General features: G+C 38.3%; 2 protein-coding genes across 4 annotated transcripts; one reads left to right on the top strand and one right to left on the bottom strand.

Annotated features, from left to right (window-relative positions):
• Window positions 1-65: 65 nt before the first annotated feature.
• znf592 (zinc finger protein 592) lies at window positions 66-9,516 on the bottom strand. Of its 3 annotated transcripts, none has more exons than XM_006789348.3 (9): window positions 9,443-9,516; window positions 5,793-8,029; window positions 5,161-5,339; window positions 4,893-5,066; window positions 4,646-4,805; window positions 3,882-4,145; window positions 2,353-2,465; window positions 2,127-2,268; window positions 66-2,043 (listed from the first exon to the last, which is right to left on the bottom strand). In XM_006789348.3, exons 2-9 carry the CDS (start codon window positions 8,007-8,009, stop codon window positions 1,543-1,545), a joined length of 3,750 nt encoding a protein of 1,249 aa, XP_006789411.2. In that variant the 5' UTR covers window positions 8,010-8,029; window positions 9,443-9,516; the 3' UTR covers window positions 66-1,542. The 3 variants fall into 3 exon arrangements, with proteins under 3 accessions (XP_006789411.2, XP_006789412.2, XP_006789410.2); XM_006789349.3 differs by lacking the exon at window positions 9,443-9,516 and adding an exon at window positions 8,634-8,661; XM_006789347.2 differs by lacking the exon at window positions 9,443-9,516 and adding an exon at window positions 8,445-8,583.
• slc28a1 (solute carrier family 28 member 1) lies at window positions 8,008-18,715 on the top strand. Its single transcript, XM_006789618.3, has 19 exons — window positions 8,008-8,018; window positions 8,599-8,747; window positions 12,274-12,353; window positions 12,427-12,509; window positions 12,988-13,079; window positions 13,531-13,720; window positions 13,817-13,958; window positions 14,168-14,281; window positions 14,735-14,809; window positions 14,895-14,975; window positions 15,074-15,154; window positions 15,270-15,395; window positions 16,045-16,175; window positions 16,277-16,445; window positions 16,995-17,192; window positions 17,279-17,360; window positions 17,461-17,559; window positions 17,653-17,758; window positions 17,901-18,715. The coding sequence occupies exons 1-19, from the start codon at window positions 8,008-8,010 to the stop codon at window positions 18,019-18,021; spliced, it is 2,130 nt and encodes a 709-aa protein (XP_006789681.2). The 3' UTR covers window positions 18,022-18,715.
• Window positions 18,716-18,809: the final 94 nt, after the last annotated feature.

Raw genomic sequence — 18,809 nt, 5'->3', positions numbered from 1 at the left:
TTCTTTCAACCCAGCAGGTCTGTAATGAAAGACAAGACAGAGCAGATCTGTAATTAAATGCACCAATTTATTTGTAAGTACTTTAATGTAACAGCAAGGCACGTAGGCCACTGCATGCTGAACAGATGAAATGGCTTAAGAAATGCTGTAAATCCAAGTTTAATTGGCTACTGTAGGTACACAAATTCTTAACCAAGTCGTCACTGTACACAGTATCAAAAAGTACAAATATCTTTCGACAAGCATTACAAAAAGACAAACAGTGAACAAGTAACTCCTCTCAGCCCCTGCAGGTAAGCAGCTGCAGTGTGGTGATTCGAGGGCTTACGGAGAATCAAAAGAGCTCACACAGCACTTTCATAGAAAAGTTCACTTGTCAGTTGAGTCAATATGACCATAAAAAGACTTAATGTCATTCCCAAAATAATTTATAAAATTTATTAATGCGGGATAATACATTTTTAAAACTAATTTTTTTACATTGCACTGAGATTAACTGCAACTTCTCGAAGCCTTTCGACGTTTAACAATCACTGCCATTTACCACGGAGGTAGGAACTGTCACGTAGTCAATACAAAACGAGGTGTCGCTTCACATATCAGAGCCTGCAACCGAAAAGTATCCTCCTTTTGCCAAGTGCTAATCTAAGATATTTTTTATTTTAAGTCACTGCATTCCCATCCATGTTACCAGGTGCTGATTCATAAAACATTAACTCTGACATGCTGATGAATTTCACTCTCACACCTTCTCTGGATCATCCACAACAAATGTACCCTGATTTGATGTAACATTGACCGTTCACTTGCTGGAAAAAAACAAACAAACAAACAAAACCCCAAACACTTCTGGCAATTTGAGGTATTTTCAATACAGCAATACTGCTGCAGAACACATGTAATACCTCTTTGTTTCTCCCAAACACGTGAAAGAAAACCCCCAAAACAGACGGTATAAAATTGTTGTTTTTTTAAAAAGGCCAAACCATTAACTTGTAATTACTGCTTTTACATGAACAATCAACTATACTGTGTTTCGCAAAAAATAAAACCCTACTAATAATAAAAAAGCAGCCTGAATCATTCAGGCATTAAATAATTTGAAACAATACCTTAAACTCCACCAATACACTGTTACAATAATCAATACCAGACCGTAAAACAAACACACATTCCTGAGTCTCCTGCCAGGGTGGATGGAAAATGTTAAGCAAAATATTTTGACGAAAAAAGAAAAAAAACAGAAGGGGGAAATGTTTAACTGTAGTATGAGTGATGAGTGCAGTTATATGTGAAAGGCAAGATTAATATATTACCAACATACAAGGTTAAATTAAAAAACAAAAAAATAATATGAAAATATTTGTTCTGTATTAAATATATGTATCTGCTAGAATATACTGCACCGCCTCTAAATAGGTTGTCCAAATTAAAGGCATTACATCTTTGTACCACCTGTCTAAAAACATCAAGCATCCCTTATGACTTTCACATGAAAACTGAGGATATTAAAGCAGCTTTAAACAGGAGCTGAGGTGGCTCTCACTGCTGGAGAGAGACTGCTTGTGTCTGAGACCGAGTGCTCAGATTTAAGTTACAGTCTGTGCTCGTGGAGCAGTGCGGACTTTCTTGCTCTCCGGCCTGTGAGGGATCAGATTTGTTTAGCTGGTGAAACAAATCGTTTTCCTCATCAGATTCTGCTGATCCAGCCGGCTGATTATCCTGCTCCTTCTCTTTAACATCTCCCTCTACTTTTTTCTCCTCTTCCTCTGGATCTTTGATTTTGTGTACGATGAAAAGATGTCTATTGAGAGACAGCACGGACGTGAAACACAGGCCACAGTGAAGGCACTGAGGAGTGTTCTCGTCGGTTTTATGCTGAGGTATATGCTGCTGGAACTCTGTGCTGTTGTCTGTGACGAAGCCACACTTCGAACAGCGGAACTGAGTTTTCAGACGCTTAGCTGAAGGAGCCTCGAGACTACCTGCAGGATCCTGAACCTCCATCTGTGTGCCCACATCAGATGTCGCTGATACAAGCCTCTGGAAATCACAAGTTATGCAGTTTAGACCGGTGAGCAGATTGGAAGCATTTATGTTTGCGTTGAGAAATAATAAATTCCTACCTTGTCCAAAGCATTTTTGTCTACTTGGATGGGCATTTTTGGCATTTGGCTAAGATCAGGATTTTTTATTCCATGCATAAGGCTGATGTGGTTCTTCAACATCACACTTGACGTGAATATTGTCTTCTTGTCCGTGCAATACCTAACAAACAGGGATGGAGCAACAATTAAAAACTGTTTTGTGGCCAAAGTTACTATTATTATTTATACATTTTCAAAATCTTACCAACAGGTATAAGTCCTCTTTTTCCCATCATGATCATTGCGAATGTGTCGTCTCAGACTGATTGCAGTGTTGAAAGACAACACACAGTGTCGACATGGATACTTCTTCACGGACTGTTAACAAAAAAAATAATAATAATAATAATTTGAGGAATGACAAGATGAGCTTAACTGAATTATTTAAGCATCAGTGTTGAAACAGACAATTTTGGATCTAACTGGGAATTCAAACCAGAATAAAAATGCATCTTGCTTATACTGGTTGACCTAAAAACTCTGACCTAGAGGTGCAGGACTCATTTCAGCCCTACTGCTCGTTGGCTACTCACAGCTGTGAAATACTACTGGTCCAACTAATAGTATTTCCCAAACACGTACTCAACTTAGTATTTTTTTACTGGTTCAATTACTTTATTTCCATTATGCACAAAAACAAAATATGTTCATAATAAACCTCATTTACATTTATCAGCATGTAATGCATAAGTCTGTGCTTAGATGATGCAGTCAAATGTTTCACACACTAATCCAGGATAAATCAGTATACAAAGATACAAACAACATGTTCAAAGAATAAATAATGTTCTATAAATAAATGATAATGACAGTAAGTGCAGTGAGTGTCTCATCTTTGGATGACAGATGGTGTAATCTTTGTCATCCAACTGGTTCCCTATTTATTACGTTTGTTTTTTCCATGATTTTGATATCACCCCTCACCCACCCCTTCTATTTTTTTATTTATTTAACTTGGGTCACAGTTTACAGCACAGGGGACTCATCACTTCTGTTATTTTTATCTTCTATATTTTTTATTTTATTCTGTATTTCATTCTAACAAAACAAACTAGGAAAAAGTGTTTGCTTTGAGAACGTTATTGTTTCAGTTTCTTGAGCTGGAAATTCTGTGCTATTTTGGTGTAGTGATGCAGCTTTCTCCATAATCCATCTCGAGCTAAACATGTTGCATAGTAATATGCATAACAGTATGGTAAAATATGTAAAGCAGTATAGTAAAAAGAAAATAAACAAAACAGAGCAGTGTGTATGGGGAGTAATTTTGCATTTGTACTCATTTGGGAGCAGGGTAAGAAGATTTCTACTCAGTGTGAACTGAGGCCCACTGAGTCTAAAAACTCACTGTGTATCCTGGAGAAAGCAGAGGGCGTGGGAAAAAAAGAGGAGGGTGGTGGTAATTGGCAAGCTGCTCCAGAGTAATACTGTATATTCTACAATATGACCCAGTTTCAATTCAAAACACAAATTTTACATTCTTAAAAAAATAAAAATAATTGTGTTTATATGGAAAAATGCAAATTCAAGGGATCATAACCCAGGTACCACAGTCTTAATACAGGAACCCAGACAAGGCTTTACATGATTTACTGATGTTGCTGTCTGAGCGGTCTTCTGTGGCACACTGTCGGTATATCTGTCAAGATTTTAAGACACCAACTCAAGACATAAGAGCGCAACACTCAGTAATGTTTTGCATCAGCAGACGTCAGTGCGGGGTCAGTGCACCCTTACCTTTCCGTGTGTGGTCTTCAAATGGGAAACGTAGGCATCTCGCTCAGTGAACTGCTGCAGGCACTCGTTACATGTCCATCCAGCGGGTTTCACACGATTTAGGATTTTGCCGTCTTGCTCAGACTTCTCTCTAGTAGCAACTGTCTGTTTAACAGGGTAGTGACTCTTCTGTTTTTGGATAGACTGAGACTCCTGGTGCAAGTCAGCATGCTTAGTTTCTTTCTTCTTCTCTGTCTCTTCACTCGTGTTTCCTACATGCACACCCTGCAGAACAGGAAACACAAAATTCACATTATCATCCTCAAACTTATTTACACAGTAACATTTAACTGTTTCTTTGCTGGTGTTTTAACAAAAGAACACTACTTCTGGAGCATAAGTTAATGATTTCCCGTGTTGATTGATCTGTATCAGGTGTATGGTTTTAAAGGTTAAAAAAAAAAAAAAAAAAAAAAAAGTCAACACGATAGGACACAGCACCTTACTTTTACTGGATGCACTTTATAACTCTTCTATGGACTAAGGAACCTTTTTTCCTGACAACTTTAGCACAAATCATTTTAGATAAGAAGTGTGGCCGCACATATAAACTCCTATAGGCATCCTAAACTCCTAAAGGATCACTTGCAGGGAATATATTAAAAAATACTGACAACCATCAGTGCTACACCTCACCAGTGCTGACCGACCACCTTTTATGTCTGAGAGGTAAAAATGATAAACATGTAAAGCATCTAAATAAAATGCATATATTTAATTCTAACCTTGAAATGCTGCATTAATAGCAGCTTTTGTGGAAAGACTGAGTTGCATTCTGGACACTTGAATACAGACGTAACACGCTTGCTGGAATTCTGATAGAAATGCTGAAACAGTAGCTGCTTTTTCTTGAACATTTTCTCACAGGAACACTTTAAGATTAACCTGCAAAAAGAAAGCAAAAACTGTTAAAGCAGCCTATGAGGAAAAGCCCACAGTTTTCAACCATCAGGTCATGAGATGTTAACTTACTCTGGAGTTGTTTTGCTAGTACTGTGTTTATTTTTCAAATGCAGTTCACAGCTGTCGGATGTCTTGAATGCAACCGGGCAGATGGAGCACTTGTACAAGACCTCACAGTGTTTTTCTTCGATGTGAGTCTTTTGTCCTTGAAGGGTCCGGAAAACCATATCACAGTGAAGACATCTGGAAGAAAAGGAAAACATAATTGTTGCAACAGTGCACTGTACACTGTGGGGGCGGTTTAAAAAAACCCTGCATTTCTTGCCAAGTTACTCACTTGTACCAAGCCTTGCGAGCATAGTGCAGGCAGTTTTCCCTGACGTGCTTTTGGATGTCTGCAGAACGACACAGGGCACCACACTCAGGGCAGCAGTAAGGGGACTTATGTGCATGAATGCGTAGGTGAGCTCTGAAGCTGCACTTGTTGGGCAGCAGCATTGAGCAAACTTTACAGATCTGGTATTTCACAACAGAACAGAACAAAAAGACAGTTTTGAGTGGAAAACAAACAAACAGTGGTGCCATTAAAAAGGACAAATCTGGTGATGGAGAAAATACATTTGTTTTTATAGAAAACAATCCAATTAACAGCTACAATGAAGTAAGTAATTAAACAAAGCAGTATTCTCTCTATAGTTAGAATAAGCTTACTCATCTGTACCTCAGTAATCAATCAGAAACAGATCAGATAAATTATCTACAAAGTGGCACCAGGCATCGTGTTGCTTCATTATGATAAATCTATGCCCTGAAGTGCACTTTTCTACTTTGATTTGAGTGACTTTTTCAGATTAAAAACATTTAAGAGTAAGCACTAATAGACTTAGATACTTGCTAAATTCTGCAAGGTGGTCTTCTCAAGTGATTTGTTGTCACCCTTATACTTGAATATGTCAATCAGCTACTCACCAGTTCTTCTGTATCTTCTGACAGCTTCTGGTAATGGCCTGCGAGTGCTTTGTAGTCAGGCAACTGCTTGTTACACTCCAAACAACGGAGTCGATGGCGGATGACGCTTTCCGGATACAAGGGCAGGACAGGCTCACTTTTAGGCAAGACTAATGGCGAGGAGTAAGTGCCCACACTAACCAGTTCACTACTCAGGGGTACAAACATTTTTTCTTCTGCTATGGGCTTCAAATTGAGCTGTGTGCACTGCATCACTGTGCCACCGTTCTTGTGTTCCCTTGCATGAGCCAACAAGGCACACTTGTTAAAAAACACCAAAGTCTTTGCGCAGTGTGTACATCCTACTTCAATGTGGACACTCCTCCTACTGTAATGAAATGCGAGGCTCTTCTCCACCCCAAAGGAGTCCCCACACTCGAGGCAGCAGTATCCATGTGGTGGAAGGTTGATATTGGTTCCCGGAGGTGGGTTCAAGTTTGGCACATATGTAGGCACAGGGTTGGCACTGTTCAACAGTCTGTTTAAAGTTCCTGCAGATGGGTTGGGATTAGACATGCGGGGATAAGAATTGGCTGTTTTGACCTGATGCACTAATGGGACAGTACTGTACACTGTGGAGGAGAGTGTGCGTTGACTTTGTTGATAGGAGGTGGTTCGTGCAGCTACTGAAGCAGCAACGCTGTGAGGGACAAGGTTTAGACTAGCTAAGTGCATTGCTTTTGGAAGGAAGTTTGTGGTAGTTGCATGGCCTGTAGTGGCTGATACTCTCTTTGGTTTGTGCACTTGATGTGCGGCAGATCTTTTGACTTTAGTATTACGGACTACTGGTGCAGAGCGCATTACACCCGACCTCTGGGAGTTTTCCTCCGACTTCCTGTTTGAAACTTTTGCCGAAGCTGTATTGGCTGTATTACCTTTACTTGGCACCCCAACAACACCATCAGGAGCTTGAGACTGATGTGGAGATGCATTACAGTATGAATCATCACTAATCATACTCTGCGATGGAGAGGATTCGTAGGCAGAATGCACTTCGTCATTTTCTGAATCTGGGAGCACACTGGTGACGGTACGCTTGATCTGCCCAGATGTGGTTTTAATGGTCTTAATCCTGACCTTAGGTATGGCTGGAGGTGAACCAGATACCACTGCAGGGGATGCTTTGCCACTACTGTCACTGCAGATACTCACAGGGCTATCAGGTGGTTTCCTTAATCGTTTTACTGCTTCAAGTGGACTTCTGGGGCTTCGTGGGGATATGGGGACCTTGGGGCTAGCTTTCATGCAGTCACTTTGAACAGCTGGGGATTCTCTGTGATCTGTCTGCTCATTGGGATCTTTTCTAGCATTCAGAGCCACCAGAGCATCAAGACAAGAGGATAATTTACATGTCTGTGACTTGACATGTGGATAAGGGACAATAACTGGTGGTGCTCCTGAATTGCAGTTGGTTTCAGTGAAGTTCTGGTTTCCTAATTGTGGAGGAAATTCACTGTGTAGTCCAGGTGTTTTCTCTGCTTCACTACTACCACAGATGTCAGAAAGCTCCTCGCTTCTACTACTTTCTGCTCCTTTAATCCTCTGTATGCTTTCGTAATTATTAGAGTCCTTGGAAGAGTTATCAAACATGCTAAGGTCCATTCTTTTGGGATTGTGACAGACTGAAGTGTCCAAAACTGAAGCTTCTGGGAAACATAGTCTGTCTTCGTTTGGAACTATTTCCTCTCTGCTTGACTGGGTGTTTTCATGCTCAGGACTGGAGACTGGACTTAAATCTGAAAGTGCCTGAGGAAACAATGGTGCCTCATCGGGTATAGGTGGCTTTCCAGAAAGCTCACTTGAAGCCCTCCCATTCAATGTGGACACAAATGATTTGGAGAAGCTGGTATTAGTTGTCTCAGCAGAGGTCACAGAAGTGTCTTGTCCCCCAAATCCATTTTGCAATGTTGGTCCCGAGTGAAGTCTATCACCAAATTCTTCAAGTAACTCCTGCCGACTAGTATTTTTCACAATAACACTTACAGCTGGGACATCTGAGGGTGGTATAGCTTGGTTAGTCAGTAAGCTGTCATCCAGACACATCTCTGTGTGTTTCAGCTGACTTTCTGCTTCCTCATGACTTCCCTGGATGGGCTCTTTGGCATCCAATCCAGTGGCATCTGGGATGTCAAAAGCTGCCAGGAGATCATCAAAATCTGGGGTCTTCATGTCACCCATGGCCGTACAGTCTCACAAACCTACAGAAAGACGCAGCTGTGACTTAGCATGTGCTTAAAGAACTGTTAAAATAAAAAAACTAAAAAAAAGAGAAAAAAGCTGTTTTAGAAACTGACGAGTAACTATTTAGCAAATGAGACGCGTCATATATCAACGCTAGCTTTAGCCAGCAAGCTAAACGTGGGCAACATCTCCAGCGCTAATGCTAAATATGCAATAAAACACGCACAACACAAGCGATTTAACAGATAGCCCAGACTTTAAACCCACTCACTGGACAAATTATATGACAGATGCACACAGGCGCCAGCTAACAAGTTAGCTGTATAATGTAGCTAAGCTAGCGAGTTAGCCCCTATCTTAGCAACATGCTACAGCGTAAATAATTCAGCGAAACGAGTAAAGTCGTCACGTAATGATACACAGGGTGCTCACCATTTGATCCGAGTGTTTTAAACAGCTCTAGTAAACTAGCTACTCAGCCATTTAACTGTCTGCACAAAATATTCGCAAGCTAGGCTAGGCTGTTTTAATGTTTCATAGCTAGGCTACAAGCTACTAACGTTAACTTCGTTTTCCTTTTCCTCAGTGGGAGATTGAAACCCTCGGCGCTGTCTTACAGACCTGAGGTTGCGGCGGGGGTGACTGCTTTCAACGACAGTACTAAAGGTCCACTAAAATATTTATTCAGGTTCAGGACAGAGTTACAACTCACAAACGACGAAGTTTCGGTGTTCGGTAAGGTTGGGTAATGCTAACAATATTAAAATTTAATGCAAATAAAAACCTTGAGTCTGGGTGAATGTAGAGCTGGGCGATATAAGATTTTTTCATATCATGATATGTTTTTTTCATTTCAGGCGATAACATATATATCACGATATAAGCCAAATAACTATATTTGTAAGATTTAAATGTGCCGTTGCTCACAAGTAAAATGTGAAATAATCAGCAGCTTGTTTTGATTTAAATATTTATTTCCCATAATAAGTTCAACAGGGTAGATGTACTTAAGGAACATGAGACTTTTTCAGATAAATAAAGACAAATATTGCAAACTACACAAAAGGCAGCCGCTAAAGCGTTTAAGTTTCAAAATAGAACAAACAAAACAGACTACCAAAATGTCAATTCCACTTAGAAACAAAATATTAATTCTAAAACTAAATCTTAGTTTGTTTTACAGAAGAACAGAATTGACTAACTTTTGTCAATATCAAATAAACTGAGAACTAAAAGGAAATTCTCAATCTCTCCTTGTTGTATAGCTTAGCTTTTCAAACAGTTTTAACAGTTACTTTAGTCTGACAAAAGCCGAATGTCGAATTAGCGCTTCCAGTCAGAAAGCGATTTATTGTATTTCCAGACTTGCTTTCGGCACAATTTACAGTGCGCTACTCTGTTTTTTGTCAGACTTGAAATAGCCGAAATACCTTCACACTACAGAACTTCTATGGCTCTTCCATTTGACAATCTCGGTTTTCTCTTCGGTAACCTTCGGTCACACTCTCCGTTGATTTTTCTCTAGTCGGCACACATTTCCTCTATTACCTGGGCGGCACAGCGGCTGGCTGCTTCCCAAACAAATACACATGTGCGGCTTGGCACTTGTGCTGTAGGTAACAAGTCACGTGACGTGACGCTGCGGCTGTGATTGGTTCGGCTCTGCGCTAGTTAATTTGGATTGGCTGTTCTTCTTTTTCTTTTTTTTAAGAGGACAAGAGAGATGAGGCCTATCGCAATAGTTTAACTTTTCTATCGAGAAAAAGTTATTTCGCAATACATATCGTTATCGTTCTATCGCCCAGCTCTAGGTGAATGTATAATGAGGCACTAAATACTAATAATATTGCAAATGCAAACAAATAACATTATTATAGGTGTCGGAAAGCTTGTTTCGAATTTCCTAAAGCTCTTGTCTTTGGTTAATGAAAAGTAAACACAGAAATATAGCCTTGTCCTCCTAATTTGGGTGAATTTTAAAGAAAAATTCAAGCCCCAAAATGCAAAAACAGTGCCTTTCATCAGACATGTCTGTCTGATGAGAGCTGAGAGATCTCAAGAGATCTTTGCCAGGATTTTTTGCCAGGATTTTGCACATCACCTGAATCAGCTTCAGGTGATGTGCAAAATACTATGCATGCTCAAAATAACTTAAAATTTTGTAAACCTGTATACAGCTATTCATAGACATAAAACTAATCCTATCAGAAATATATAAACATCACTATAATTACCAATTACCAAGTTAATTTGGCTTCCAGTTATTTGTTAAAGTGTTCATCAGATCCATGCTGTGAAATGTCACAAATCATGCTGTAAACTGGAAGTCATCCCAATATGTCTGTGGTATTAACACTTTATGGGCTAATAATGGGTTTTTGGCTGTAATTAAGATGATAATTTGGTGAGGAGGGTGATATTCTCTAAAGATCCATGACCTCAGCAGCCTCTGATTTGGGAAACTGCCAGTATTTTAGTGAAGAAGCTATATAAACGTCCTGTAAGACATAACTGAGGGCATTAAAGCTCTACAGCTTCCTTCCCGCAAGTCAAGGTTTCCAGAAGTGACAGCAGTTCGCATTAAATTTACAGGCGCATGCACTTAGTCATCAGCTAACAATAAATAAATAAAGGCTTTATTTAGTGTAAACGTAATAGAAGTAACATGCTATTGATTGTATGCACGGATATTTAAGAGATGAAACAAACTGATTTTGCTGGTTTAAAAAAAAAAAAAATTAGATACTTAAATATAAATTGACAGACTTATCAAACTCAGTTTAATGCTGGATAAAGTAGAGGGCTTCTTATTGAATTAATGGTACATTATTCCCACTCCACTGCCAATCTGAGCTTGCTAGGGAAATTAACATAAAAACAACTCATCGGGCTGCTGATTCAATCTATTTAATGTTGCGTCACAAAATCTGTTACTGATCATTAATATCTGTTAATGGATATCAGGGTGCCAAGCTTTCTAAGTGAAGGCAAATGGGCTGCACTTTTAAATATTAATTATTCTTTATCACTTCCTCCAGACAGACTGAGCCCCCAATGAGTGTCACCAAGCATGCACTAACTGTATTTCAAAGGAATCGTAAATTTTTATGTGTTAGACAAGATTATATTTAACCAGGTGAAAGCGGAACAAACAGCTGCCATTACACCCAATCGTGAATCAACACCATGAAAGTAAAGTACGGGTTGCGCTGCAATATACTTAATTGACCAGATAACAGCTGCAGCTGATTTCCAGGCTCTCTGATTCTGAAGTACTCAGTGTGCTTACTCTTCAAAATAATCATTAAAAAAAAGGAAGAAAAAAGATTTAATACAAGTTAACTTGACACTGCTGACGCTGACTTACCAAAAAGTGTCTTATATCAAAGCCTTTCAGGGATAAAATAGTTGCAGTCAAATGTAAAGTGTTCACTTTTTGAGAGTTATGCTATTTTTGAAGGGTTATCAGCCACATATTGAGCTTTATTTTTAAGGTAGGCTACAGTAATATAACTATAGACTTATTCTGTTTGTGATATAAGGGCTCCTTTCTGTTATTAATCATGTTGATTATTCAGCAGCTTGTGACAAATGTATTTTTAGATACCCAATTTTACAAATATGAGTTTTCTATGACTTATAGGTGCTAACAACCTCCTAAAGATAAAGTCATGACTGACCTACTGTGTTTCTTAGGCAATGCCTCTTAAGAGTCAATTCAAGACTCATCTTCTGTCGTTCCAGCAATTTAGGAAATGCAAAACATGGTCAGCTTCACGTCTCAAAAGTATTGCTTCATCAGGCACATTAAATCATTCCTCCTGAATGATACAAACGTCTCCGTTGTGTACTTCCTGAGAGATCGGAGCAGTACGCTACGTGTCTGTTAATTAATGATAAGATATTTCATTGAGGGCAGAGTATTCCCTGCAGTATATTTTACAGCACAGCATTTGACAGCTGGGTCTAGGAGGACGCAGAATGAGTAAGCCATTAACTCTGCTTTTCCTTGTATTAAGCTGTTTGTACTGCAGTTGTGAATTTGTATTTTTGTGGAACAATTTTCATATAGATTCACATAAGATTTCAGGATTATGTGGACATATGTTAAGCTTTCTTTATCTCACAGAGCAAAAAGCAAAACCCCCCCAAAAAATCGAGATTTGATTTGTCACTTATTGTTCCTGCTCCTGCTTGTTCAAGTTGCAGCTGCTTTCCCACAGGCAGCTGCATAGAAGTGAATAATGATCCTGTTTTTCAGCGGACCAATACGATGTCCACCTCGAAAAGATAAGCCAGAACAATGGAAGCGGAGTGGACAACCATGCTTATGAAATACAGGTATGTCTTATGTTGTCCTGTGTTTTACTTTCAAATGAAACATGCTTTTAATAAATTACCTGTATTTTCCTAGGAGGATGACATTGATCACTACAGCAGCATAAAAAGTGAGACCAAAAAGCCTAAAAAAAGACTGGAACTGGGATCATACCTAAGGTGTGTCAGTTCAAGTTGTTTCTGTTCATAGAACTAGTCATACAGTTTTATTGTGAGCGCTGTAATGTAAGTTTTTATAGCATGTGCCTTATGCCTCTGTACTGTATTTATTTACTCAACAGTTTGTGTGTATACTTTACACACATACAAAACAAAATCTGTAATGGATAAGGTTCTTTTAATCCAGTATATGGCTAAGATTTATCTAATGTTGTATAAAATAACCTGTGTGGACAAAAGTATTTGTGCCACACCGGTTAATCTTTGAATTCAGGTGTTTTCAGTCTAATTGCCGCTGCTAAAGTTGTTGAAATAAACACCTGTTTGTGCATTCTGCCTTTAAAAACATCTGTTGAAGACAATTTTAAAGAGTTCACTGAATTTGACCGTAGTACTGGAACACAAGGCTACAGCTGTGACAAGTCCTGCACATTCACCCAATGTATATACTATTTTTGATTTTATTTCTCTACTTCAGCAAAGTTTCCGGACCAATTAATGCCACAGAGAATTACATCAAGGCTCATTCAAAACTCTTCAAATACATTGTCCTGGGTGTACTCGGAGCAGGTAATAATTTATGAAACATCAGTTTATTCAGCAGATATGCATCAGAATCCGAATCAGCTTTATTGACCAAGTATGTGTAGATTTGCAAAGAATGGGGCTTCATTTTCTTTTTTTTTTTGCTCTCACTCTATTTACCCAAATAAACAAACATACAATAGCAACCTGTACAGCACATTTATATTCATATATACAGTGGTGCATAGTGCAAAGATGTTGGAATACAATATGGAATGAATAAGGGATTGATTACTACTGCTCTACATGCAATATGCAATATGCATGGGAAATGACAGTATTATGAATAGTATATAGGTATCTACAATGTTATATAGATATATACAGCAGGGTTCTGCATGGTATCCTTTACGCAGGCAAAGTTTGTGACTTTTCTTTGAGTAAACCAAATCCAGTATAGACAGTGATCATGATGAATTGCTTTTCTCTTCTGTAGGTTATGTGGCGTACTTCATTGCGGCATGTGTACTGGATTTCCAGAGGGCCACTGCCCTTGTAGTCCTGACCTGTTTGGCTGTTGCTGCTGTATCACTGGAACTTTTGAAGAAGTACAAGGGGAAAAGCATCAGTCGCTTTTTCAAGCCCGCCGTCAGATGGTTTAAATCAAACTTGAAATGGATAAAATGGTGAGTGAATTTAAAGTTGGTGAAAGAACAGACTCTTTGTGAAGAAACTCCTTGTGACTATTAAGTCATGATGTGTGGCTTTAATGTGTTTTCCAGGGTTTTCATTTTGGTGGTTGTGGTCTTGCTCGTGGTGTGGCTCGCTTTAGACACAAGCAAGCGTCCTGCCCAGCTTATCTCATTTGGCGGAGTTTGCGTGTTCATCGTGCTTATATTCCTCTTCTCAGCACACAGGACAATGGTTAGTTTTCCACTGAGTCACAGCCTTTACTGTGATGACATCTCTTTCGAAACATTTTTGGGCATCGTATCTCAGATTATCTCTGTCCTTGTGCCCCTATCATCTTACAATTTAGTTGAGTTGCTTGCATGGAATAATTCTGACTTTTATGGAGACTGCTTTATGTATCTCATGGCCAAAGCATTTCTTTTTTTCACATTTTGTTTTAGGTATCATGGAGGCCTGTGTTTTGGGGTCTCGGGATACAGTTCTGCCTTGGCCTTTTTATTATACGAACGGAGCCTGGATTTATAGCTTTCGACTGGCTTGGAAAACAAGTGCAGGTATTATATGAGAATGAGCATTTCATTGTCAATCAAATTATAATTTAGACACCACAACTATTCAGCATAACACTTCCAAGTAACATTAACACTCATTCAGTTCTTTTATCATCCATTTACCTTCCATTTAAATTGTAGATGTTACTTGTATGACACAACAGTGTGGACTCATGTTCTTTTATTTACCACACATGCTTATCTTTAGACCTGCTTTATTACAGTATTCACCTTTACTCTTTGGTCCTCCAAGGGTCGAGTGTGTACACGCACGTGGCCTGCTAATTAATATACAGTGTGTTTGACAGCTTATTATCTCTACTAATTGGCAACTTTATTTACCTTAATAAAATGTATTGGTATGTGCATCAGAAATGTCATGAATTCATTTACTAAGCAAATGAATAATATATGAAATCTTATCCTGAGTTTCCATTTTTACAATTGTAATTTCAGATATTTCTCGACTACACCAAAGAAGGTTCATCGTTCGTTTTTGGCGATCTGATTGGAAACATTTTTGCCTTTCAAGTAAGTAAATGAATGGACCCTCAACCATGATTATAAATTATTTAACTTGAGCATTGCTAACCCGAGTTTTATGATTTTCCCTCAGGCTTTGCCTATTGTTATTTTCTTTAGCAGCGTGATGTCGGTCCTTTACTACTTGGGGATTATGCAGTGGCTCATTTTGAAGGTAAAATACACTGCTCGCAGCATCTTCAATGCTTCTGTGCTCCTATTTCTTATGTAGTAATAATCTGCTACTAAGGGCCACGATTTTTGTCCATGCAGATCTCGTGGGTTATGCAGATAACAATGGGAACGTCTTCCACAGAGACCTTGAGTGTGGCAGGCAATATATTTGTTGGGCAGGTACTTCTTGTTTCAACATTTTATTCAACACTATTTTACGAACATCATTGTTTGAACTTTTGTGCATGTACCTGTGAATAAGTGCAGAAAAAAATTAATGTTTTTTGTACATTAGACAGAAGCACCGCTGCTGATCCGCCCCTATTTGAAGGATATGACCAAATCAGAGATCCATGCTGTTATGACTGGTGGATTTGCCACAATTGCGGGCAGTGTTATGGGGGCATTCATCTCATTTGGGGTGAGATAAAACTTTTAATATAAACCTATTTTCATACTAGCATAATGTATCTTATCCCATATAGAAGTATACAATAAAAACGTAACGTGCACAAAAAAAGACAAAGATTCAACTGTAAGTTAAAAAAGCAAAAGCAATTTAAGCTCTGAGTGCAAAACAACATTTTAAAAAAGCAGTGAGGGGCATAGCCAGTACTAATTTCTGGCTCAAGGACCTTTGTTGTTTTCCCTCCTGAGAGGGAACAAGCACAGCACTGTTTCTCAGTTACTGTAGGAACACAAACTGTGATAAGGCAGCTGATTAGTCTGGACTGAGGCTATGAAGTTAGTTGCAAACAATTTTATATAAAGAAACAGTAAAAACCCTCATGGCAGTGTTAAAAAGAAAAAGGAAAACAATGGGCCCAAAACTGAACACATACTTAGAAATACACCTGAATACCTAATACAGATTTAACTCATTCCACTTTGGTCTTAGAGCTGAGAGAAAAACAGCCTTTGAGGTTTCTGAGACTACAGAGTAATTTAAAGTTTTCAGTAGTTCTGCTGACAAGCATCATGACCCAGATTTATATAGGAAAAGACGCTAGCTGGTAGAGACTGCTGTAATTACCCAAATCAGTTACATGTTATTTAATTGTGTTTCACAGATTGATGCATCTTCCTTGATATCAGCCTCTGTGATGGCTGCTCCGTGCGCTCTGGCAATCTCTAAGCTTTCTTACCCAGAAACAGAGGAGAGTTGCTTTAAATCAAAGCAGAACATCAAAGTGGCTTCTGGGTGTGTACACAATTGAATTTCTTCTCATAATGTTGTCTTTTCTTTTGTGTGTGTTCGGTTCAGAATATCTTGCCTACATTTATTCATTTTTAACATTTCAGTGATGAGCAGAACATTTTGGAAGCAGTCAGCAGTGGAGCATCTGCATCAATAGGGCTTGTTGCTAACATCGCAGCAAATCTTATAGCCTTTCTTGCTATCCTCGGATTCATAAATTCAGCTTTGAAATGGCTTGGAGGAATGGTGGGATATCCTGATGTCACATTTCAGGTATGTTTTAGCAACAGAAAGTTAATGTGGTATCTTGATCATTTTGTAAACTCCTTAGATTTTAGAATTATATTTTTATATTATAACATTATAATGAAAATTAAGCTAAGTAACGTTATCTAATAATAAATACTTGTATTTGATCATTTAAATAATTGTATCGTAACTGTATGACGTGTAGTATTTTAATATACTTTGACTTGTATTATGACATTATAAAATAAATACCCAACTACTTATTCTGACAAATGTATTTAGATAAGTTAAGAATTTACAGCATAAACTTCCTATAATAGTGATTAATGTTTCTGACCCCACCCAACAAAGATAAACTATCTCTGGCTTGTGTTTGCTGGGTGGGGTGAATATGAGAAAGAAACCATAAAGTTAAAGTTGTCTGCTTATTTCCATGTGTTTTATCTTAGGGAAACATTAGTCCGTTATGCACACAAACTTTGCTTGACATTCTGATTTACTGTGCTTTCCTTTTTCTGAGAATTTAAGATATCAGTCTAACAAATTTCAAATAACCTTATCTTGTCTTTGTAGTTAATTTGCTCTTACGTGTTTATGCCCGTGGCCTTTATGATGGGAGTGACATACGACGAGAGTTTCGTTGTGGCTAAGCTAATTGGGACAAAGCTCTTCCTCAATGAGTTTGTGGCGTATGAGGAATTATCTAAATTGAAGCAAAACAGGCTCAACGGACTTGCTGAGGTTATTGGCGATGAAAGACAGTGGATATCTGTGAGTATATGTTTTTAGTTCTGAATATATTTTAAATTTTGTCAGTTTGAATGTGAGCTGGAAATCTTTTTTTTTTCTTGTTTCAGGTCCGATCAGAAATCATCACCACTTATGCTCTTTGTGGGTTTGCCAATTTCAGCTCACTGGGCATTGTGATTGGAGGTCTTTGTGAGTATTAAATCATATCATTGTCACATTTGTGCCTTGATCCAGAATGTGGTCTCTCAGTAATGGATTCTCTAACACTGTGTGTTTTCTTTTCTCCAAGCATCTATATGCCCATTAAGAAGAAATGACATCTCATCTCTGGTGTTTAGAGCCATGATCACCGGGACATGTGTATCTCTCATCAATGCTTGCATTGCAGGTAAAGTTCTGCTAGTTTGTTTTGTTTCCAGTGTATCTTCACAGCATCTTTCTGTGCAGTTTTTACAGAGCAGCTCTCACTCTGACTTTTCAGGCATCCTCTTTGTTCCTCCATTGGACTGCGTGGAGGTTTTTAACGGATCACCCTTCAATGCCACACTTTCAGACGTTGCAGAATGCTGTCAAGAGCTCTTTCAAAGGTATGCATTTACACTTTCATTAAAAAGAAGCTTGCGGGTGGCTAAACTAATTGGAAGAAATCAGATATGCACTCAGGCTATTAAGTATGTCTTTGTGATATCTCGTTATTTTTATTTACATGTAAATTAAATTTTTTTACAGCACCATAAACAACGGGACCGTCTCATTTGAAGGATTCTGGGGCAATGTAGCAAACGCCACCATATTTCTCTCCAAATGTTGTCAGTGTTGTGGCCTTCCCGATGTGGATGTTTGTATTTAAAGAACAACCCGTAGCAGTCGTATGCAAGCCACATGCAAAACATTTCTACAAGTATTTTCAACCTCTGTTCAGCTTTCCTGTGAGGTTTGTAAGTACAATTTGCTTGACTCACCAGTCTCTAATTGGACAAAGTTGTTGTGAATCACCACAGAAATTGGCAACGGGCCACCTGATCCACTTTGATGAGTTTAACAGTGTAAAAAGTCATATTAAAGTACCAAAACAATAAAATATTAACTGAGTGGATTGACATAAAATGCCTTTCTAAAAAACTGTCTTTTGTAAACAGATATGAGCTGTTACCAGAAGTCACAGCCATTAGTACATCAAAAGCGAAAACATTACAGTATCTTATTAACTATGCTGTGCCACTTTAAAAAAAACAGCGAAACAAACAACCTCTTAGTAAACTGTCACATAGCAGTGGTGATTCATGTGCTGGTAAACAAGTTCCTCTTAATGTATTACTTTATTTTATTTGTTAAAATCCATGCATTATGATCAGTGTTTTCTTCAATGTGAAAATCAGTCAGAAGTGCCAGTTTTTTTTCCCACTGGAGCTCATTTGCATACCAGTTTGTGTATTTGTGTCACATTTATTGTAAAAATGTAAAGCCTGCAGTACATGCATAATGTTTTTGAGCTGATTTTATCTTTTATGTATTATATTGTAAATCGGTCTTATAAAAGCCAAACTGGGAATCAAAACAAATATTTTAATATATATTTTAATAAATATTCTCAAAGCATTTTGATTAATGTAAATTTGTAAATGAATGTAAATTTTA

Source organism: Neolamprologus brichardi, chromosome 7, assembly GCF_056152115.1.
Source record: "Neolamprologus brichardi isolate AB-2024 chromosome 7, ASM5615211v1, whole genome shotgun sequence".
NCBI classification, from domain to species: Eukaryota; Metazoa; Chordata; class Actinopteri; order Cichliformes; family Cichlidae; genus Neolamprologus; species Neolamprologus brichardi.
Note: the sequence above shows the minus strand (reverse complement) of the source record. Positions and strands in the feature narration are given on the sequence as shown.

Bases quoted from the DNA above. Each gene is read 5' to 3' on its own strand.
- slc28a1 (XM_006789618.3), top strand. The intron at 8,748-12,273 runs GTAAGGTTGGGT...CCTGTTTTTCAG, and splicing joins CGACGAAGTTTCGGTGTTCG to CGGACCAATACGATGTCCAC. The intron at 13,721-13,816 runs GTGAGTGAATTT...TGTGTTTTCCAG, and splicing joins AACTTGAAATGGATAAAATG to GGTTTTCATTTTGGTGGTTG.
- znf592 (XM_006789348.3), bottom strand. From the start codon at position 8,009: ATGGGTGACATGAAGACCCCAGATTTTGATGATCTCCTGGCAGCTTTT. The intron at 2,269-2,352 runs GTAAGATTTTGA...CCTGTTTGTTAG, and splicing joins AAGAGGACTTATACCTGTTG to GTATTGCACGGACAAGAAGA. The intron at 2,044-2,126 runs GTAGGAATTTAT...TGTGATTTCCAG, and splicing joins ACAAAAATGCTTTGGACAAG to AGGCTTGTATCAGCGACATC.